General features: G+C 36.0%; 1 protein-coding gene across 1 annotated transcript in view; it reads right to left on the bottom strand.

Annotated features, from left to right (window-relative positions):
- The window catches only part of Dst (dystonin), a 456,059-nt gene that overhangs the window by 11,509 nt on the left and 425,700 nt on the right, over positions 1 to 18,850 (bottom strand). The window contains 13 exon segments of the mRNA XM_047559692.1: positions 397 to 414; positions 1,273 to 1,347; positions 1,520 to 1,674; positions 2,424 to 2,586; positions 3,312 to 3,475; positions 5,086 to 5,215; positions 6,613 to 6,801; positions 7,474 to 7,617; positions 10,860 to 10,988; positions 11,511 to 11,705; positions 14,120 to 14,279; positions 16,215 to 16,384; positions 18,593 to 18,712. Of these exon segments, the coding sequence (XP_047415648.1) occupies positions 397 to 414; positions 1,273 to 1,347; positions 1,520 to 1,674; positions 2,424 to 2,586; positions 3,312 to 3,475; positions 5,086 to 5,215; positions 6,613 to 6,801; positions 7,474 to 7,617; positions 10,860 to 10,988; positions 11,511 to 11,705; positions 14,120 to 14,279; positions 16,215 to 16,384; positions 18,593 to 18,712 (1,812 nt within the window).

Here is an 18,850-nt window from a genome sequence, read left to right as displayed (position 1 = left end):
CCTAAATAGTGAAACACAGCGATGTGTGGAGAATTAAATTTGTGTTCTAATGAGTACTTGCATAAAATACATGCTTACAGCATTATTAAACATGAGAATTAAAAATTACGTTTGTTAACAATGTAGCCAACTAAGCAATAATTCATTATCTGGTTTGCTTAAAAGTAATCTCCTCATTTGAGACACAAGGCAAAAAGGAATCCTGGATCAAGGACCCCTATAGCGCTGACAGAAACACCACGCCAACCAACAATGTAGTAGCTAGGGAGGCAGCATGGGAAGATTGGCCAGGGCAAGCTTTAAGGACTATGAATTAAAGGTTAAAAAAAAAAAAAAAAAAAAAAAAAAAAAAAAAAAATCATTGGGCACTTGAGAATACATTCCACTGGTTTATACCTGATTTCCCAGGAAGAACTGATAAAAAAAAATGAAAAATGGAAGAAAGACACAATTAGTTCAACAGGAAACTTTCTATGTGACTTGAGAATACACACACACTATCTCACATTCTGGGCTTCTGGATATAGTATCTAGCTTAGAGATGTGCAGGTACCCAGTTCTCCCAATTTCAAACCAAATAACCGGAAAATTTCCTCTACAAATTTACTGAAAACTCTGATGATTTCAAATTTAAAGTTTGAATATACAAGTGAATATTTTTCAATAAGAAAGTATAAAAATAAATAATGTTGCACTTGTAAATTCACAAAGGGAAACTCAGCACATTTCCTATCTAGCTACTACATGTAAGAGATGTTCCAAAAAAGGAAAATTAAAAAAAAAAAGACAGAATGATGAAGTCACATTGCTCTTCTGTTGTTCTCAACTTCAGAGTTTGAATAAGAGCAAAAATTACTGCATAAGAGGAAAAAAATACTGCCTCTTATTCATATTTATAAAAATGAGTAAACCTTTTTATCTTTGTGGAATAGCTTTTCTATTTGAAATCTGGAATTTACTCTAATCATAAGGGTAATATAATTTATAAAGTTATATGAAGCAACCTAAATATATGAGATTTGAGTGTTTTACTGTGAAAAAATTTCGCCTTAAAAGTAATGCGCATGTTGCAAATGTCAAGAATATGTCCTAACAAAAAAAAAATGAAGCTATTTTTATATAACTTAAAATGATAAAATAGAAGTTTCATATGCCATTAAATTCTGATATGTAAAAATAATTAGAATTCCTGGAAAACAAGGCAGATCAAATTGTACACAAATTTCAATTTATATCCTTTAAAGGAACTACGAAGTTATTTGGAAAACTTACCCTGTACTTGTTATCACCAATCTGTTCAACTTGAAATCGTTTTGCACATTTACACTTAGCTACCTGCCTTGTCACCTGCCAAAAACAATGATGAAATATTCACTTTAATGTTAATATTACACAGTGGAATCCTTAAAACTTTGACACAAGAACTAAAGTGGAAATAAATAAAATGGTTGTATGAATTGCACATGATGTCCTGGCAGAACACACTTATTTTTGTAGGCAGTGGACAGATAATGAGTACCTCATCTTCAATTTTGTCAGCATCTGTGATAGGTTTATATGCATCTTTATTTGGGTGAAGGGCTGCTACAAATTCATAGTAGTCAATGTATCCATCACCATCTCTGTCAAAGATGTCTGCGACTGCGCTCATCTCCAGGCGACTGGTGGGGAACTCTAGAATTTACAAAACAAAAGTAAGACGGTAACTTGTTAATTTCACCTCAAGTCATTCTCCATCTCACATCCTAATCTTAGTGTGCCTGGTTAGATGATCACAGTGATCAAATATGCAAATCTTTTCAAAAACTAATTTACATCATAGGAGATGAACATTTGTATATGTGATCTGAAATTTATGTTTAATTACTATCAGGGTGAATCAAAGAAAAATGTTTCTGTAGGTTGAAAACTGTTTAGTATTAGCAATTTCATATGGTTCAACAACTACCCTACTTAAGGAAAAACTGGTATAAAATTTACATTAAGAATGACTGCTAGCAGCATATGTCAAGGAAATTGCATGAAATAACTGAACTGATCAAGAATTTTTATGGGGTACTAATGTCTTATATGACAGTGTTAGACCAGAATGTGAATAAGCATGAAAAATGAGAAGGATATGCATTTACTGACTTTCTAATATATGCCAGGCAACACAAAAAAACCTAAGAATCAAATATTATTAACATTATTACACTAGGGAGGACACAGCTTCGGTGGAGTGAAGAATCACATCAGTGGTCACGTGGTTAGTAAGCATATGAGAGTCCAGAGCCACACATTTCACCAGAAACTTGTTTTTCATGGTGGTGACTTTCTAACAAGTGTAAAGGCAATGATTTATTTGCCTGGTCCACACTTTTACACTGTGCTTATTTTCCTTAAAAAAGACCCCAGTTATAGTCATGTCTTTTGGGACTTACTTGAGGAAAGAATTCCATCAATGAATTCCTGCCGGGTGATCTTCCCATCCTGGTCTTTGTCAATTCTCCTAAAGAAGTCCATCACTCGAGACTTCTTGTGGTTCATCCATCGCATGTATTTTTTGCGCCAGATGTCGAAATCGAAGTTAGCAAATTCCCTCAGCTGAAAAGGACGTGAGGTATCTGAGTTAGGTTAATGCTGAACTCAAACTGTATCTTAAGCTATCTGAACAGAATTATTTCCAATGATTCTCCAGGTAATATACATCTCCTCTCCCATTTCCAAGAAAGGTATGATTTTGCAAAGGGGGCTCAAAAACATTTTACCTGTGGAGTTTATTTCACTAAGAAAATCCCTAAAAACTTAAAATGAAAATTTCTGATAAAACCAAAGTCACAACAGTGGTCTGCCCCAAAGTACTAGTCTTATGCATACCGAAAGATACAGACCCAGCTCAATACCTCTCACCTAACTCCTCACTCTGTCTTGCTCCATGCTGTCAGTCACTCTCTTAACTTCCTCAGACATCTGAAAATTTTCCAATTTCAGAACCTAAAACTCCAAAACCTCCAAAGCCATAGGATATATTATATAAACAGCTATATTTGCCAGGCAGTACCACCAACAAACATGTCAAGTTAAAGCCTTCTTTCAGAAGGCAGCTTCTCATTATTACAACACAAGAGTTTTTTACTTTATTGACTACAGGAATCCCAATCCCAGATATCAGTTTTTCACAAAAACATAGTTTTGGTATTCATTTTAGAAGTAAAATATGCACTCAAAGAACAAGAGTTTGTTTTGAGTGAGAAGACTACAATTTTGGCACTGTGTCACAGTGAATGAAGGCAGAGGACAACATGGCGGTGGATACAGAGTTTCCATACCTCCTCTAGCCTGTCCAGGGCGTCATTGAGCTTTCTCCTCCTTTCTAATGCGAGGAGCCAGACTTGCTGCCATTTGCTCACCAGTAAGTTTACCCTGGGATTCTTAGTTTCAATTTGTGTCTGTGATCCAGAGGGATATAAGCTTGATGCTGGGAAACGTTTTCCTGTGAAAATAAAACTTTAGTTAGGATGGCGAGTTTCCAAGCACTGATAGGTGCTAAGCCTTGGCCTTTTTTTGTTCCTAGCCAAGACTGAGTCAACTCAATAACTGGGTAGTACAAGTAGAAATATTCTAATTTAGATGATGCATAATGTTCAGGTCTGAATCTGTGTTACTTATTAAGGACCACATACTATTTGTGTAAATGAGAGTCATATCTTGACAGCAACATTTAAATACTGGAAAGCTCTCTCAAAAAACTTATGCTTAATACACATTCCTGTTTCACATTCATGTCATTTCAGTGGTAATGCTGCACCCTGTCATCTTCCTCTTTGTTAAGGCAAGAGAAAGAAATCTCACAGGCAGACACACTTCTTAGAATCAGTTACAGAAAACCCAGCTATCCTTCCTAGAGAATAAGGCTGAAAGGAGAGGAAGTGAGAGCAGGAGGCATCAGGCAGTCACTGGGGTCAGAGCAAGTTGCTTTATAAGCCCTAGTCAAGTGTGGAAGTATGTACAGGACCCCAACTTTCTCCCATGTCCTTTTCCACTGAGATTGGTGTTTCCTGTGCACAGAATCATATCCGAGTTTCCTGAGTCACTCAAGTTTCCTCCCTGTTTCTAGGTGTTCTTCAAGACTTCTATAACTTCACAAAACAATTACTGTGATGCATTTTCATTTAACTAAATGGTTAAATGTGTCCTGGAAAATTACTGGTCCAAGCTCTCATAGGATGTTAGTATTCAGGCTGAGATTCATATGGATCACTAGTATTTACTGAGTATTTAACAAGTCTCGAAGTATACTAAGCACTTCATAAACATCAGCTCATCTAATTCTCACTGTAGTCCAGTGAGGTTAAAATCATCCCCTTTTACAGAAGAGGATAGTGAGACTTAAAGGAGTATAAGTAACCTGTCTGAGGTTATATCTCCCAGTTGGTAAGTAGAGGGGGCAGTCAAGGAGCTGCCTCCAGTGTTCAGTCACTTCACTTGGTCTCTTCCTCATGTCATACAGTAATTAGAAGAGCTCTGATCCCACTTTTTTAAAAAATGAAGACACCATTCACAAATACATAAAATATGCACTATAAATTGTGCTTCTTTTACATATTCTCCAAACTATTATTTTTAAGATCATTTTGGGGGATTTGTATTGCCTGAGAAGCAGTAAATAGAGCCTGAAGTCACAAGAACATGGGCAAACTATATCAGATTGCTGGTCTCTAATGAACAGTTAGATTATGAACTATACCCAGGTCATGATCACTTTTATTTTGTTTAACATTAGAGCTATTTATATAACAGAAGGAAAATGAGACAATTCAAAGGGAATTTGATGGTTTCTGTGCTCATAAATTTTTCTAGTTTATTCTAGTTAATCTGAAAAATAAACTTCAAGTGCCGAGTTAAATACAGAAACCTGAATCACAGCAATTTCTTTATTTTTAAACAGGTTGCCACAATGCTCAAGCCCAGATATTCTTTCAAGAAAATCTTTTATGATAGAGCACTCGTGGAATCACCAATTGCTGCAAAATTTCAAAGGATGGAATTTTATTTAAGTTTTATTTAACCATCTTCATTTCAAAGAAATTGACCGCTACTTACTTCCTGTTCGTCCCTTATCCAAGACTGGAATATGGGATTGTAATGAGGAAGGATCAGCTGCTCTCCTCTTATAGGTCTTGGTAACTTTATCAACATCAGGCTGTTTTCTGGTCATTTCCTCCATGAAGGTCTAAAATGAATGAAATGATGTCAATTACATAAAAGTACATTAGATTAAACTGTCATTAGGAATGAACTAAAAACACAGGGTCAAAGGGCCATGCTATTATTTCTGAAAGAGAATAAATTATCGTGTCTTACCTTTACGTGAAAAAATATCTAAACCAGCATAATATAGCATTTACTAATTTCCAAAGAATGAAAAATGTTATAGCTGGTAAGGACAGTAAATTAAAATTAAAAAAAAATAATTTGTTGTAGTTTGAAGAACAAACATGGGAGCAGTTGTGTGAATTAAAATCTGTTTGCCAACCAAGTTCAAGCTTCCAAGTTCTTCCACAAGAATTTTTAGTGAACACCCCTGGTAACTGGTTTCTGTGAGGCACACTTCACCTACACATTTGGAAGACTTAAGCTGGCTATGATATATAGTGATATAAGGTATCCACATTAACTGTAGATATAGTAAAGTCATAAGCTATTTCAAGGACAGTGAAAGTGAACCAAGGGAAAGCATCTTACAGTTAGTTACATTTCTTGTCACTTTTCCTGGGTTTATTATTATTACTGACTAGGTATTCAAATATCTGGGATATGTGGCAAAGGCTGAAGTAAGGCAGAGACTGATGAAAAGTGATGGGGAAAAGGCAAGGCAGACAAGAGTGAAAAGGGGAAGTTAACACATTTCTGAGATATTTATCACACTGGAGAGCTCCGCTTGAACACCTCTATACAGAAAACATGACCAGAGACACTTAGGGTCATTTCACTCTTCGACACTTTCAGACTTTCACTAAGATATAATAATGGCAATGTTGACAATTTAACCCATCAACTGACCTGTAAACGCTATCAACTAAACAAGCTACAAATCAGTGAGCATGATGCCCAACATTTTGGCAATTAAAACAAGTGGGATGTACAGGAAAAGTAATTTTTCAAAGACAATGCATTCCCTTTAAGATGTGGTATATCTGGAGTTTTGATCGTCATCTTGGGAGACAGAAAAAATGCAAACCCAGACAATAAAACAAGTACTAGTTAAAGCCAGGGGTTTGAGTAAGACTGCCAAAAAGAGGGAGTGGAGTGAAAGAAGGAATAGAGAGCTGAGGAAAAGATGCAGGGGTAAGCAAGCCTGGCATTGGGAAGACAAGGGAGCTGCAGGAACCACTGTGAGACAGTGTCGCCTGAGAATAATTTCCCAAAAGGCAAAGAAAAAGAGTTTTGCAAAAGTCCACTGGGTAGCTGTAAAGGGGAGGTTTAGGTCCAGCTCACTGGAGCTGGGGACTATGTGCTTAAAGAAGGGAAGGTAACAAGAATAAAGCAATCTTTTCAGATACATCACAGCAAAAGGAGGAAAATAACTGAGGTGATGGCTAACTGGGGTTAAGATTAAATTTATTTTACCTGGTGCTCTGCAATGAGGGCTTTCACCTCTTCAATCTCCTGGGGGATGACTTCTTTATCCTTATCACTTAGTGTTGTTTCAGCCCATTGTAACCAAGCCAGCAAAGCTTCTAACAATTCCTGTTTAGCAATGAGTCCAGCCAGAGCGCTTGCTAATCTTTGCTGATGTTGCTTTGCCCAGGCCAGCACCTGTTGGAGAAACAGAAGATTCTCTGAATTTCTTCCAATTTAAATATACACATTTTTAATGAAAATGAGGGTAACTCTGGGCTAAGTCCAAAATGCTTCCAATTTTTGTAGACCCCATTGGTGGCACAAAGATCTAGCCCCAGGAGGTTATGGGAGCTCTCCATGATCTTTGGAAGTTTAAACACATATATCAATCACCCAGGCTTTCTTTTGCTTTCTAATTTAAGTTCAAATATGCATTCAAATATGCTTATCCCATGTAATATTGACTGGAAATGTAGCTACTGAAGATGTAGCTCTTCAGTGGTAGAAAGACTACTACCAGAAAAAAAAAAGGTCAGAACTGAAGTAGAGTTAATTTACATTGTGTATACTAATTTACTCCATGAGGATATTTTGCTCTGAATGCTGGAAGAGAGACAAAATGTTATCCAATGAACCAAATATCAGTCTTTTAAGGTTTTGGGGACACAGCTGCAAATTCCTTTAACTTTTTAAAGGAAAGTGAATTTCAGAGACTGACAGCACATAAAAGAAAGCATTTTAAAGGACAATTTCCATGGGAAGGCCTCATTTTCCCACGGTGACAAGTGCATCTTAATAGCTGAAATTTCCCACACCCCCAATTCTCCGAGCTATTGCTTCTGTAAAGGTTATCTGAAACACACTGACCTCCTCAAACCTGGCCCTGATGATTGTTATCCAGTGCTTAATGGTGGTGATGGAGTCAGGGTGGCAAATGGCTAAAACAGCATCACCCATACTAGTGGCTTTATTTAGTTCAGCTCTTTTTTCTTCCAGTTTCTTCATGAATTCCTACAGCAGAAACAAAGACTTCAATTAGCTGTTGACATTGGATGAAAACAAAACTCTGGTGCTGTTTATTTACCATTAGGGTTAAACAAATAAAAAGGAACTTCAATTGTTTATTCACAGTTGGAAATACTCCACTAATGGGAGAGGAAGAGCAGGGGAATGAGAAATTAAATACTTTCTAACATGTATGTCAAAATAAAAGTGTCATGATTTAAAATAGACAAAAATAGCTCCTCAAAATCTGGATATAATTATATTATTAGTGGGATGTAGGACTGAGAGGAACAGTATTGCCAGAGATAAAAACAATATTGACTGCAGGGGAAAGAAAAGTTCCAACAAATAAAATAAGGAGGTTAGAGTCAGGTGAAGTCATATGCACCTGTAGTCCTAGCTACTTAGGAAGCTGAGGCAGGAGCATGACTTGGGCCCAGGAATTTGAGACCAGCTTGGCAACACGGCGAGATCTCATCACAAAAACCAAACACAAAACAAAGCAAAACAACAAAAAAGCAAGACAAAACAAAAACAGTAAGGGAAGAAATTAGGTTAGAATTTAAAATAGCATTAACTAGGCCAGGAAGGATAAAAAAATATGTACAAGAAGTACCAAGGAAAAGAGAAAGCTGGGCAAGGATCTATAGACATATGGGGGGTGTGAGAAAAAGGGCTCCAAGTGGTCAGGAAAAGCATCAGGAGGAGGCTGGAGGAAGTGGGCCTGACACCAGGCTGGCCTGGATGAGAGCTGTCCCTTTCAAAGGCCTGTTTACAGATCGTTTAAACAGCAGCTCTAGTCACTCTCTAGGGCATCAGGATGAACAAACCCTCAACAGGTCAAAGATGACCTTTCAAAATAACCCAATGTCTCACAGACATCATTTTACTTTCTTTCCTCAGAACCATACCTGAAGTACATAGACCAGAGAACTCTAAAGTGGTTAAAAAAATGTGGACCTTCACCCTAAAAATGTGACATGCTTCTAAAACCTCATGTGGAACTTCAGAGCATCAGAAAGCTCAGTCTATCTCATTAGGAAGGATTCTTGATCACTGATAATGAGTGCCAGAGGCTGCAAAGATGACATCCATGCCACTATTGCCATGGGAACAGGGTGTTCAGGTTTTAAAGTTTTTCACCACAGTCGACAGTGCCCACCTGTTGGTAACCTCCGTGAAGCAGCCCTGGTATATACCTCCTACTCTGGCATTTTGCTCTGTGATCTCTGCTACATACATGTCTATTAGACCTCAAGACTCACAGTATTAAAGACTGTGTTATTCGCTTTTGTGTTCCCTTTTAATCGGCTCAAAAGAGCTTTAAGACTGATTAAATACATGATTTCCAGGATTTTTATTTTCCCATGTTTACTATCACAGAGTCCAAGTGCAATTGACAATATGCTCTGATAACAGGACCTACCTTTTTCATATCATAACCTACTTTAAAAATATTTTAATTTTCTCCAATACAGTCCTTAAATGAAAGAGTAAAGAAAAAAATTTAGTAGGAAGAGAAAACCATAGGTCAATAACAACTGTACTTTCTGAGGAAAACTGAGAGTGATCACACACTTTTAATTACTCTATGCCCTAAAAGAGTCAGGGTCCTGCCCCAAAACAGATGGGCTAGACCATTCCTGCTTCACTGTGTCCTTCGGATCCAGTCTGAGGGTTACCTTAGTGGTTGGTACTCACATGGAAAAGCTTGAGATGTTTAGAAATTGGATTATAATGGGAAGTCTTTAGTCCTGATGCCAAGAAATTAAATTATACAATCTATTTTTCTTTGGTGAATGTGTAAAGGGAAGTAGTGAAAATGAACAAGAATGAAATGTTACTATAAAAAAGTATTACTAATAAATACTTCATAAACTTACAGGTCATTTCATGCCATTTATTTAAAGATTTAGTTAAACTGTTTAAAAATAATCTGTTGTAAAAACCACACCCCCTGCTCTGGCAACTTCCTCCTGGTGGCTTCCTGGTCCTACTATGAGGGCAGTGATAGCAGAAAGTGCTACTCTGAGACCCAAACCCTAGTACATTAGTGGACCTCAATGCTGGTTGATGATCAGCTCACAGTAATACAACAGAATCTAGATTTCTAAATATTGAACTGAATCAAAAATTTATAACAAATTTGATGTAATTGTCTTAAAAGTTTAGTGTTCAAATTTAAAGGGGGTCTACTGCATATCATTCCTCCAGATAATATCCTACAAGTGTGCTGAACTTTTATTAATGAGGAGGCAATATTTCATTGCTATAGGTTAGCCAACTCCTCCTTGAGAAAGGGTATTAATTAAAATAAGGAGTCTCTTACAGATGATGTAATCCATGCTAACGTGGAATGAATGATGACATATTTCCACCCTGACCTTGAAAGGCAAGGTTATTTAGTGGTGTTAAAGAGATCCTTTAAAGTTAATAGGAAATGCTGACATCAACACTACATTGAGTGTTTGCATAGTAAAGTCCTGACTTCATGAGTCAAAGGTTAAAAAACATCTGTTAAGAGCAATCTGGACCATTCTCTTAAGGATCTTGTCAACTCCATGCATTGACACGGGAAAGATCTTGGCTTGAAAATTCAATGGCCAGATTTTTACTTGGTTGGTTATTCAACCATGTATCTACTTATTAATTTCAGTTCTTAAACTTATAATTTAAAAAATATAAATATATAATTCCAGTGCTTAATTGGTTAGTTCTAAAAAGGATTTTAAAAGGACTCTTGATTAAAAACAGAAGTCACAGAGGCTTAAAAATAAAATTTAAAGACTTCAAATTTTATTAAATTACTCATCTTGTTTATAAACATCCAAATTATTGATTTATAATTCTACTTGTATAATTTTATAAATGCCAACCTGTTCTTTAAGGAAGTCTCATTCTTAAAATCTATGTAAAAGTTCAACAGAATGAACTAATTTGGGTCAGAAACCAAAAAACTTTGTAAAAAGATCAATGTGCTTCCTACAAGATATGAACACAGGGACTAGTTCTAGAATAACCACCTTCTCTAACAAGGAAACATAAAAGACAGCTGCACATGCATGAATGTATGCACATGGGGACACATGTACATAAGCAAAGGACAGAGATACAGTCTCGAATGTACCAGATGTTTATTTATTCTCAGGAAGGAAAATATTCATGTACTTGATATTTGCAATCCCAAGCCTATTTTCTCTACTTTGATTTTCTCTTTTAGTTTTACTTAACATTTAGAAATTACTCACTTTATGCTGATCAATGAGAATCCGGAGAGCATCCTCATCATCTGGGAGAACGCCATGAAAACGCAAGGTTTGCTCTGCCTCGGCCAGCCACTCCAAGAGGGCATGTACCACGGAGTGAAATTCTTCTGCCTAACGGTTCACCCACACACATGCACACACACACCAAGCAAGATTTCCAAATATGTCTGTTAGTAAAATTTGCATAATTGTGTGGTAGATTCTTCCCCTCAATGAAAAAATAAGTCTTCAATTTAAATGGATTAATTATGTACATTACTCCCATTAAAAAGATAAAGATACTTAATGCCACACTTTACAAATATAAGAAAACATCTCATATATCAATAAGGCCAATATGAAGAATAATTCACCAGTTTCACAACTTGGTTTTAAATGAATGGCAGTCCATCATACAGTCAAGCTGAAAAATTACTCAAGCAGCACTTTTATGTGAAGACTAGCAAACCTCCCTTTGCGATTAATTTAAAGTCTTGAGAGAGGGCAGAGGAGAGGTCAAGGCAATGAGGCTTTTTAGCTAGTGACTGTCTAGGTTGAGAACTGAGGATCCTCACAGTTATTTACTAGAGCCATTCTTGCTGAGATTTCAATACTTTTCTCATTATACCCAGCTATTATCTGCATGGTTTTTACCTGACGCAGAGCTGCTTCTAACCGTGTCTGCTTTGATATGGACAGGGCACACACGGTCTCCCAGCGAGTGCTTAATTCCTGCATCTGGACCTTGACCCAGGAGGAGTCATCCCGACTGCCCTCTATGAGCTCTCGGGCTGAGCGCTTCAGTGCCTGCACACTGCTGGTCCTCTTCCCCAGTTCTTTCTGGAAGACCTAAGAAGAACAAATTTTTAAAAATTAATTTTAAAGGCACAATAGTCACATGCACTATCTGAAACATATGCAAAAAACAATACATATAGACTTTTAAGACCTACGGTTTCATGACCATATTTTTGACAAATCTTTAGAGAATAAGAAATGACTTACTGCTTATATTTGAGTACCAAGAATGAAGTCTTGTATATATTTGTTCAGTCTTGTAACATTTTCATGAGGGAAAAAAGACATGAGTACCTTGTTTTTTAAATGACATACTGGATTTAAATAATGGTGATCAGGCTTTATTTCAATTATACACATAAACACACACACACACACATATATACAGGCATCAAATTTTTTTTTCTTTTGATACGGTATCCCAATTCCTCCCAAATTATTAGTGTGAGTGTCACAAGCATGTGGCTACTACACTACTCAGGGAGACACAGTGAAGGTCCAAACAGATGACTAAGCGGTCCTGATGAACATCATGGAGGTCTCCAAGATAATGATGGGGAATCCCATAGAGTGTGTTCAAGTAGTCTTTTTTAAAAAATAAAGCATCTTTGTCTTCATAGCACCTATCCTAAATTATTTCATATTGAGAGAATTCAGTCTTTATTTATCATCTTAGAGGAAAAGGCTTCTTGAGCTTTTTTTCTTTTCCTTGCCTAATTTTGATGAATTTCTGTGTGCCAAGAGGTAAGCTGATTTCTTTTGGCCACAGATTTAATCTAAGAATTGCCAGGATTCTTTATTTCTGATCTAAGAGTCTGTATGTAAAAGTAGATCTTTCAAATAACCAACCTTCTGTCTACAATAAAATTAACTTACTTTTCAAAAAAATCCCCACAAATGAACATTACCATTTCGGTTTATCTGTATGTTTCTTTATTGATATTCGGATCAGTCAGAAAAAAGAGCCCATCCAACAATCCAAACACAGTATAGTGAATTCTTTAATTTCACTCAACCAATGTTAAATGACATGTGCCTGCAGACAGATGGATACACACACACATATGTACCACACATAGACACACAAGCACAGAAGGGACAATATCTAAATATTCCATTTGTGATGGAACTAGTCCCAATAGTTCTGAGTAGACTTTCCAATGTACTTTATTGAAATTTCCTGAGCCTTCCAATTGTATTAGTAATGCTAAATGATTAATTCATTCTTGGTGATCTTTAATATATAAAAAATTTTGGCAAGTGCCTGGGATAGTAAATATTTAGACAGTGAGTTTATAAAAATGGCATTTATGTAAAAAGTAACATTATACTATCCATTACTCACTAAATGAGTTCTAAGAAATGGAAAAGTCTGTATTAATCATGCACAAAACATTGATTCAACATAAGCAATGTAATTTTTAAGATTTGTAATTCTTATAGGCCTTGTCAATGTTCCCTATTTATTCTTTAATTTTCTAGTATAACAAATTCTCTTTGATGGGTATAATCATAGAACAGAAACAGAAAAGGGAAAAGAACCAATTATTTTAAGAATAGGTTACTCAAAATAGGGAAGCATAAAGAGAACATTTTAAAATCAAAACATTTTCTGAACTAAAAAATCATAGGGAACACAACAGGAATTCAGGCAGAATGCTATAAGATATTTGTACATAAAATCAACTCTGACACAACCATTCTATATTAGTACCATATTTCATGGTGTTCCCAAGGTTAAGCTGTATTATATTGTTTGATCATAATTTAGGAATTTACACTAATATCAGCTGGACACTTCAAATATATCTTGCATGACAGTTTAACGTAAATATCAGGAGACTGCAAGCAAACCAATTATCTTGACAAAAATAATAAATCCCTCATAGCACATGCTGGTGACTCATAAATTGCTACAGTTCAAGGGACAAGGTTAAAACAGCTTTTAAAAAAGAAGGGCTTCTAATCATGACCCCCACGGATCATGCCACAAATCTGCACATTTATGCAGTGACCTAGTTCTGGGTCACTGAATAAATGATTTTAAATTTTATTACATAATTATTTAAATAAACAACCAAAGATAGTAAAACATTCTTGAAACAGGTTTTAAAGCACAAGAGGATGAAATCGCTTTTCACATTCTAAAAACATTTTAGATCTGATAACCAAAACCAAAAGCATTCCACTGATAACTAAAGTAATTTTCCCCCATCACCTTTTTGGTTTTCTTTTTGGTGCATGCCAGGCAAGGGCTCAGTCGTAGGACTGAGCCACATTCCCAGTGCTCTCCCAGCACTTCTGAAGTTGGCTCCCTGATTTCCACGCTAAAGTACACATATTTCAACAACAAAGATGGTGAGGGAGTATGGCACAGTCTCCTGATCTTAAAAGGCTAATTTAAGTGGTACATTCCTCTCTATACTCAGAATAAGCAAATGAGATAAAAATGTCCCAGAAAATACCTTGTGATTATCGATCAGATTCATCACTAAATCAATATCTCCATGAACAGGCTGGTCTTCTGCTAGCTGGGGTTCAACCCTATACAACCAATCGATGAGGGCCTGTAGGGCATCTGTGAATTGTCCAGAAAATAGCAAGGCTTCCTCCAATTTGTTTTGTCTGGGGGAAAAGGGTAGAAAAATTACTCTGAGTAACAGAAGAGGTACCTAACATGTCTGAACATGTGAAGTTCATTTATGCAAGGTGAATGGTATTCAAGAGGAGGGACAATAAATTGGTATTCATTGCTGTTTCTTTGCTTTCCTTAGAATATAACAAAACTTTAATAACTTTTTTTTATTACTTAAATATTCCTGGCATCTGTTCCAGGAAAATTCCCTTACCACCAACTGTGGAAATTAATGATCTTTCAAGTTTCTTCATAAAAACATGCCTTTGTAATTTTAAAAAGATTTTAGAAAACGTTTTAGGTGGTCAGACAATCAACTTGACTTTTTTAGTGTGCTGTTCTATGAATTTAAACACATGTACAGGTTTATATAACCATCACCATAATCAAGATACTGTTTCACCGTCTCCTAAGCCCTGCATGCTCTCTCCTTATAGTTACACCTTGCCTGGCATTGACTGATCTGTTCCCTACCACTCTAACATTTTGCCTTTTCAGAAATGTTAAAATGAAATCATTTCTACGACATTGTAAAAATGATGTCTTTTTGAGACTGGAGAAGTCAAGATTACAAAACAAAACTCATACTGCAAAAACGTATTGTGAAGTTTTTTATAACTGAATATTCTATTTAATGATTTAAAATTATTATTAAGACTTTATTTAGAATTTTGCCAAAAGAACCTTTTGGAAATAAAAAACTAAAAGAGAAATGTTGTTTAAAACAGGAACACCTTTAAAAATCATGTACGGAAATTTTGTTTGAAAAAAATAAACATCAAAAAGAACATAAAATCCACAAAAAAGATGTCACTCATCCCTGAAAAAGTACGTAAGTATATCCACATGTGTATATGTATATGTAGTTTGTGCATACATACATAAAAGGATCAAAATCTGCTATGGGAGGCCAGAAAGAAAATTCCAACAACAAAAACTAAAATTTCAGTGGCCTCTATTTAATCTTGATACAAGTTGAGCAGCCCTGATCCAAAAATCTAAAATTCAAAACTGTTCCAAAATCTGAAACTTTGTGAGGACTAACAAGATGCCACACGTGGAAAATTCTACACCATGAAACTTTATTGCGGGCAAAATATTGTTAAAAAATACTACTTTGGGTTCTGTGCATAAGGCATATATGAACCAAAGAATTCTTGTTTAGATGTGGGTCCCATCCCCAAGATATCTCATTATATAAATGCAAATATTTCAACATGTAAAAAAATCCAAAATCTGAAACACTTCTTAAATATTTCAGATAAGGAATACTCAACCCTTTGGGACAAGATAACTAAAACTAAGGCTCAACAAAAAGCTTAAAAACATTTATAAGGTATCTGAATTCTTGTACTATTGTGCTTTTTCTTAAGTACTCTAAATTTTTGAAATAAGTTTTGCACCTTCAGAAAAGTATAATGAGAAAGAGGGAGACTGGAGAGGGGTGAATGGAAGCTGAAAGGAATGCTGGGGTCAGATCACTAGTGCCCTCCACACTACATTAAGGAGCCTGTGTTTTAACTCTCATCCAATGGCAATGCCCTAATGGGCATGAAGCAGGGGAATGGTAAGATCATTGTGCTTAAATAGAAAAATCATCCTAAGTAGTTATGTGGTGATAAGATGAAGGCAAGGATAGAGCAGGTCTGGGGAGACCAGTCAGAGCAGTTTGTGTAGTCAGGTGTAAAATGACAGAGGCTTGGGAAGGACATCTTTTTTTTTTTTTTAATGAGAAGTTAAAAATAAATAATAATGAACAGCAAAGGCTTCTCGAAACAGATGCTCTGTAAATGGATATTTAGGACAAGCAGATGTTCCCCAGGTAAAGGAAGTATCTAAGGTCCCTAAAATGTCCCTGCAAAGCACCACAAACATCTATTGAGGAAGGTCTACGAAGTAACCAAACTGCCTGAAGGACATCCTACCTTTCCACAGATTTCCCACATATGGTATCCCACTTGTCTCTGAGTTCACTCAGCATGTTATCCAGCTTCAGGTTGTCATCAGCCAGGGAGGTTTTCTCCTTCAGAGAACGCCCAGTTCGGTTGGTGGTATCGTAGACAGAATGCTTGGCTCCAAGGGATTTCTGAAATTCCTATATATTTAACAAGAAAACAATGTGCATTTCTACTTGGGACTAATAAACAAATAGGTAAAAGGAGGCATCCCTAACAAATGGAGTCTCTGAACCAAGATGAAGGGCATGTAAGAACTGCCTCTCTAGATTCTGATGTCTAGGCCAATGGCTTACACCATTCTTACCATTTGGGAAGCCTATGTCCTTCCACTCTGGTTATCCAAAGCCCTGTCCATATCTGAGAAGATCTACAGATTACTCTTTCAGAATCTAATGGTTGTATTGCTAAGATGACATCTATACCTAGCTGCCTTTTACATAGCTAGCTTTTCATATTTGTGTATGTACACATCTCTGTGTGTGGAGGAATGAAATATATTCTTTCTACACAGCTCAATTATAAGCTTTTAAAGTGACCAGAGAAACTATCTTTGTAAGCCTTTCATTATCATTTTATATCTTGAAGGTATTTTTAAGTGTTTAATAGAAGGCTAGGAAAAACAAGATAATTTCCATTGAACGTACAACCTCATGGACGAGAAGAAAGAGGTCAACTTAATGGGCAGTTTATAACCTTATATAAAATCAAGGCAATTATAATACAGTTATTTTCAATCCAGGTAGCACACTAGAATCATACTAGGTAGTAATATAGTAAAATGCTATGCAAACATGTAATTTTCTCAAATAATCCCAAAGTTACAATGATCTAATATTTTATTGCCTTTAAAAGTTATAAATATATTTTGAGGTAACTACATCTGGAAATTTTGAAGTATTAACACAATTATATCATGCCATTTCTATGGTTTATTATCTTAAATATTATTTTTTCATGCTATTCTGAACAGAAAGCTTGGGTTTAGAATCATGGTTATCGATGGAGACTTTGTTTACACAGCAGATACATAATGAATATTATAGCTGAGTACTTGATAGTTTAGAGCTTTTTAAAGACAAAAGTCCCCAAGTGATGAATAAGTAGAAAAGATTTCTTTGAAAATTAAGCGACTACCATTAATTAATGGAATACCTTGAAATATGTCTTAGAGAAATGGCTGACTTTGGCTACAAGCAATATGGGGTAAAACAGAGAATCCAACAAAGTTCTGTGCATTTTCTTTATCTGGGATTCTCTATTATGCAATATACTTTCATAACACTACAGGACCTACATGTTCAAGTTCATAAAAGGCATTCTATCTTGAGAAGAAGGCTCTCATTTTTCCATCAGAGGGCAAGGATGGAAGGTGCTGTTCACTGTCACTGTGTCTCCAAGATTGGATGTGGCAACTCCCCAGCTGCCAGCAAAGCAAGCCCTCATTTAGCCAAGAACAGGTGGTCAGTGTATTTCCTCCAGGCATCCTCTGGTCATGACCCCCTACACCTAGCCCACCTGGATGAAAATGATGGCTAGAATTTTCTTAAGTTGCACCAATTTTTCCAGTCTTCTAAAGTTACCATTTTTTAAGCACTGACTTATAGGTAGATGCCTAAAACTGTAAAAGGTGTTTGCAAGGAACCACTGTCCTTTTAACCACATCTTCACCCTGATGGCTGGTGGTCACTTTACAAATAGAATTATAGAAAGATAATAAACAAATAATAAATACAAGAGTTGGGTGGCAGGGAATGTGAAAACTGAAATGCCAATGCCAATGTTCAGACTGCTACAAATCCTTCATGTGTTTTAGACTGCAAAGGAAGTCCAGTTTTGATTTTTTTTTGGTGATGCTGGCCATCAAACCCAGGGTCTCACATGTGCTAAGCAAGTTCTCTACCACTGAGTCACATCCTTAAGCCCCAGTTTTAATTTTGTATTTTTTTTTAAAGCAATTAACTCTTGAATCATAAATGTAATGGTCACTAAAAGTAAAGACATTATTGCCACCTGACTAACATCAAATGCAATTGGTTTTTATTTTTTATTTCTACAGACTGAATTCTGATTCATTGTACACCAATGGGATACAACTTTTCATTTCAATGGTTGTGCACAATGTAAATTTACACCATTTGTGTAATCATACAGGTACATAGGGTAATGATGTCTGTCTCATTCCACCATCTTTCCTACCCCTGCCTCTCTCCCCTCTCAATTTAACACAGGTTCATACAGGTGGGATTTTTTTTTCTAGTGATGAATAAATACATAATCAAGTAAGAATCTGGAAGGGATCTTGAAATATATAATGAGACAATAAGCTTTTCTAATGACAGACCCACCTTATGCTGTGCAAGCTGTGTTTTTATTTTATCTGGATCATTGGCGATTTCCAGTTCTGAATCCAAACACTTTTCTGACTCTTCCAGCCACTCCATTAGTTTAGTCCAAGCTTCATGGAACTGTAAAAGAAATTCACATCTTTGTCCAGAAATTTTTCAGATATGCTGTATTTGATATCAAGCATATTTTAAAACAGAAATTAATATTAATGAACATGTTGAGTAACATTCATTCAAAATTCATTCATTCTTGAAGAA

The sequence above is a fragment of the Sciurus carolinensis genome, chromosome 7 (genome assembly GCF_902686445.1).
Source record: "Sciurus carolinensis chromosome 7, mSciCar1.2, whole genome shotgun sequence".
Lineage (NCBI taxonomy): Eukaryota > Metazoa > Chordata > Mammalia > Rodentia > Sciuridae > Sciurus > Sciurus carolinensis.
This window is presented reverse-complemented; position numbering and strand designations above follow the sequence as displayed.